This window comes from Octodon degus, unplaced genomic scaffold (genome assembly GCF_000260255.1).
Source record: "Octodon degus isolate 3935 unplaced genomic scaffold, OctDeg1.0 scaffold00176, whole genome shotgun sequence".
Classification (NCBI taxonomy): Eukaryota; Metazoa; Chordata; class Mammalia; order Rodentia; family Octodontidae; genus Octodon; species Octodon degus.
The window spans coordinates 2,996,401-3,000,644 of NW_004524752.1; the positions used below are offsets into that span (position 1 = coordinate 2,996,401).

The window sequence follows — 4,244 nt, forward strand, 5'->3', positions numbered from 1 at the left end:
AATAAATAAATAAATAAATTCAAAAAATAAAGAAAAAAAAAGTCTATGGCTTACAAATATTTCAGCTCCAAATTTTCTCATTTTAAGAGTCTATGGCTTACAAACTATTTTTATAAGTTTTTAAGTAGACTGTTTCAGAAACTGTGAGAAGTATAGTACATAGGATGAACTGCATTATGCAAGATCATTTTTAGTACCCAGATACTAGAAATCCTATAGTTGTAAAAATTAGCTTCTACTTAAAAATGAATATAAAGAAAAATGAAGCTTTTCCTATCTTGCCTTAAAATGTAAAATTAAGTCCATGCACATTTAATGTAGAGTCATTTAAAATGAATAGTCCATGTCATCCCATGTTCTATTCCAAGGCAAACATTGAAATTTAAATTAGTTTAACAAATATGGCAAAAATCACTGATCTTTTTATTTAAAAAAAAAAAAAAAAAAACACCCAAGGGGGGGGGACCCCAGAATTTATTTTCTAAAGCAAGGGAAAAACTGAAACTGCTAACTTGTTATCTTTCTTTAAACAGTAGGAATTTAGCGAAGCTCAGTAGAAACTGTAGCAACTTGCTATTTCATGTTCTTACATGAATTTTAATGACAGTATAAGATACTTTCTGACTGAATAAAAACTGAGACTCTTAAGGTAACACTGTTATCAGGACAGTGTTCCACAAGGTGAGCTAATGAACAGAATTAGAGATATACAAACCTTGTTCACTCATTTCAGTATTTTCATGGGTTCTGTAAGTTGACTCTGCAAGAGAGATGAAAGAAAATGATTAGAACTAAAAAGGAAAGGTGCCATGTGGTAATTATCAGAAGTTTAAACTTTAACAGATCTTTATCTGTCCTTTGAAGGATAGTTATTATTTTTTAAAAACCCATATAATTCTTAAAAGGGAATGATTGAAAAGTAATAGAAAACTAATGTAAAGATAAATTTCTATTTTAGTTCCAAGATAAAACATCCAAAGGTCAAGAAACACAGAAAATGAAGTACAAGTAGAATGTGTGGAGTGACTTTGCTACTTTTCTCTCTTAGTCATAAAGCCAATTTAGGGCATTACTTTTTAAGGTTTTAATAAAAAAGAAATGTAATTGAGACAGGGAAATTTTACAGCCTCAGTCTTGCTATAAAGCCTGAGTCTGGAATTTTTTTACAAGCAGTATACTGTGAAGAAAAAAAGTCCATGATCTTAGCTAAAATGTATCATGTGAGCACCACAGCAATATGTAAGCAAGGACCTTTTAAAGAGAATAGGGAAACCCTTTATAAAGTGATATGGAACGATTTCTCAATATATACGAAAACTACAAATGAACAAGAGAGCAAACAAAAGAATATTTCTGAGGCCAAACTGTTTAAAAAGAGAAAAACATAATTTATACACGAATTTTCTTAACTCTCCAAAAATAGCTCCAGAAAGATTATTTAGGAAACATTGGTTGATTCTGATGAGACTGAGTGGCTAAAGGACAGCTGACACAAGAGACTTTTCACTGTTCACCTATAGAAACATTTGAGTTTTGAACCGTATAGCACATTTACTACATTTACCAATCAAATCAAATTTATAAGAAAAGTTAAACCAAAGTAATCTCTTACCATGTCTTGTGCTTCTTAGTGGGGGTCTACGTAGGCTACTAATAGGATCTTCACTGGTCACTGGTTAAGGGAAACAAAAAAATACTAGAATTGTTATAAATCATCCCTTTATTTAATCAACAAAGACTTACAGAGCTTTCCATTATGTTACACAACCAAAGTTTTCTCTACGTAAGTGACAACGAAGTAGAAATAAGCTTCCTACCATATAAATTCAATGTCTTGGGAGAAATTTGCTGTTTTTCCATAGATCACATTGTACGAAAGAAAGGGTAGACTAAATAAAATTCTTCTAAATTAATCAAATAACAAGCAAAATCTGTTATAGTACCACTTCAATGATCTATTTCATTCATGACTAATGCTTACTACAGATTATTAATACATTTTAATTTTAAGAGTTAGCTTTCCAAGAGAAAATACAATTCCTTCAACTATTTATACTGTTTTCTTGGAAACGCAAAGGCTAATTTTAAATAAAATGTTAATGTTAGCCACATGCATAGGACTTATATAAGGAAATCAATTTCATTAAATAACATGCTACTTTTAGTCTAGAAAAGCGAGAGTTCCATATGACATAACTTAAAACCCAATATATATCTAAATTTGGATTCTTTTCTGTTTCAATCATCTCTATGGAATGAGCTCAGTTGTTAGAATTCTCCCCATCAGGTATTTAGAACTTACATAAATAGCTTTAAAAACAATCTTATACACGAGTTGATAAAGGTAAATTTTACTCACCATTAGTCCTAGTATTACAACTACCTTTTTTTTCTCTGTATTCCCAACCTTTTCAGGTTTAATTAAAGCCTAAAACCGAAAAGGTGGTTTTGTTTACTTTTTGCTGAGCTATGTTTAAAAAAAAAAAAAAATCTATGGGGCCAGGGATTTAACTCAATGGCTCAGTGCTTGCCTAACAGGCATGAGGTTAAAAAAGAAAAAAAAAAAGCCAAAATTATCTATCTATCTGCTTACCTACCTACCTACCCCTCTCTCTCAGCAACTACTTTAATTCCCACCTTTTTATTTAAGAAATATTTTCTGTATGTCCTATCACATAAGACCCTAGGTAAGGTACTCCAAGGAGACAGAGTACCAAAGAGAGGTACAGGAGAGTAAAGTCACTAGTATTCTTCACTTGTCATCATTGTACTCACCCAGAATCAAGTGTGAGAACTGGTATAAAAAGGCATACCTCTTTAAAGTTCCATGAGAATGGGAGTGGGGTACTTTACTGCATACAACATGGCTTATTTTTAATTAATTAATTAATTAGATACAGGATCTCACTATGTAGCTTGGACTCACAGTGATTCTCCTGTCTCAGCCTCCCCAGTGCTGGGATTATAGCACCACCATGTCTGGTTTCGGTGGCCGGCATGATATGTGGTACTGGGGATCATACTCAGGTCCCTGCATTTTCCAGTCAGGTGTTTAAATCACTGAGCTATTTCGCCAGCCCCTACAATGTGATTTTACATGTGCTATCTCACTTCTCCAGGGAATCTGTAAATTACATACAAGCAATAACACAGTGCTACTATACACACCTGAGGCTCATGATGGGTAGGTATGTGACCAAGGCCCAGTCACTTCCATATTTGCAATCATGCTTTCATTAGTAGTCCTTAAATACAGGTCCAATTTAATCTTTAAAAAAACACTTGTTCAATATATTGTAATATATCATAGTTTTATAATGGTCTAGAATTTGAAACTTAAGTCTTCATGGTAACAATTTACTTAATTCCAATGTTTCCTTTTTTGAGTAGTAAGGATTAAAATCAAGGTCTTTGCACTGAGCTATAGCCTCAGCCCTTTTTAAAAATCTTGAGACAGGGTCTTGCTAAATCACTAAATTTTCCAGGCTGGGCTCAAACTTTTGATCCTTGGTATTTATATAAATTTAAAAACTGTTTTTTATTTTATTTTGCGGTACTGGGGATTGAACTCAGGACCCTGTACTTGCCAGGCAAGTGCTTATTCTACTGAGCTATCTCCCCAGCCCTGATTTTTAAATAAATTCAAAGATTATAGTTTCTTTCCAAGTAGCCTGGAAAATCTGAATATAACATTCATTACTCAAAGTATTTTTCCAAAATATTTTATGATATTAACAGAATAGCTAGGCATGGTGGTACTTGTATGTAATCCAAGAACTCAGGAGGCTGAAGCAGGAGAATTGCTTCAAGTTCAAGGACATGTAATCCCAGCTCTTGGGAAGCTGCAAACAGGCTGATCACTATGAGTCTGATCTAGTAGTGAGACCCTGAACATCCTGTAGACCCTTCCCTAAAAAAAAAAAAAAAAAAAAAAAAAAGACATCCTATATTATGAGTTCATGGCCAGCCTATTCTACACAGCAAAACCCTGTCACACATACACACACACACACAAAATTAAGACAGTAACATAGACTACTCAGGGAATTAAGGATAAAGGTATGTATATTTGAAAGTGAACCAGAAGTAGACATACTAGATTCTAATTTGAGAATAGAATAATTCAAATAATCTCATTAGAAATAACAGATAAGGGCTGGTGAGATGGCTCAGTGGTCTAAAGCACCTACTTAGAACAAGCTTAGCAAAGCACAGGGACCATGGTTCAATCCCCCAGCACCACA

At 33.4% G+C, this 4,244-nt stretch overlaps 1 protein-coding gene across 1 annotated transcript in view; it reads right to left on the minus strand.

Annotated features, from left to right (window-relative positions):
* Tor1aip1 (torsin 1A interacting protein 1) overlaps positions 1–4,244 on the minus strand; it is a 48,006-nt gene that overhangs the window by 26,375 nt on the left and 17,387 nt on the right. Inside the window, exons 3-4 of the mRNA XM_023703574.1 lie at positions 1,613–1,672; positions 716–760 (exon numbers count right to left, since the gene is read on the minus strand). Coding sequence (XP_023559342.1) covers positions 716–760; positions 1,613–1,672 — 105 coding nt within the window. The remainder of the gene's footprint in view (positions 1–715; positions 761–1,612; positions 1,673–4,244) is intronic.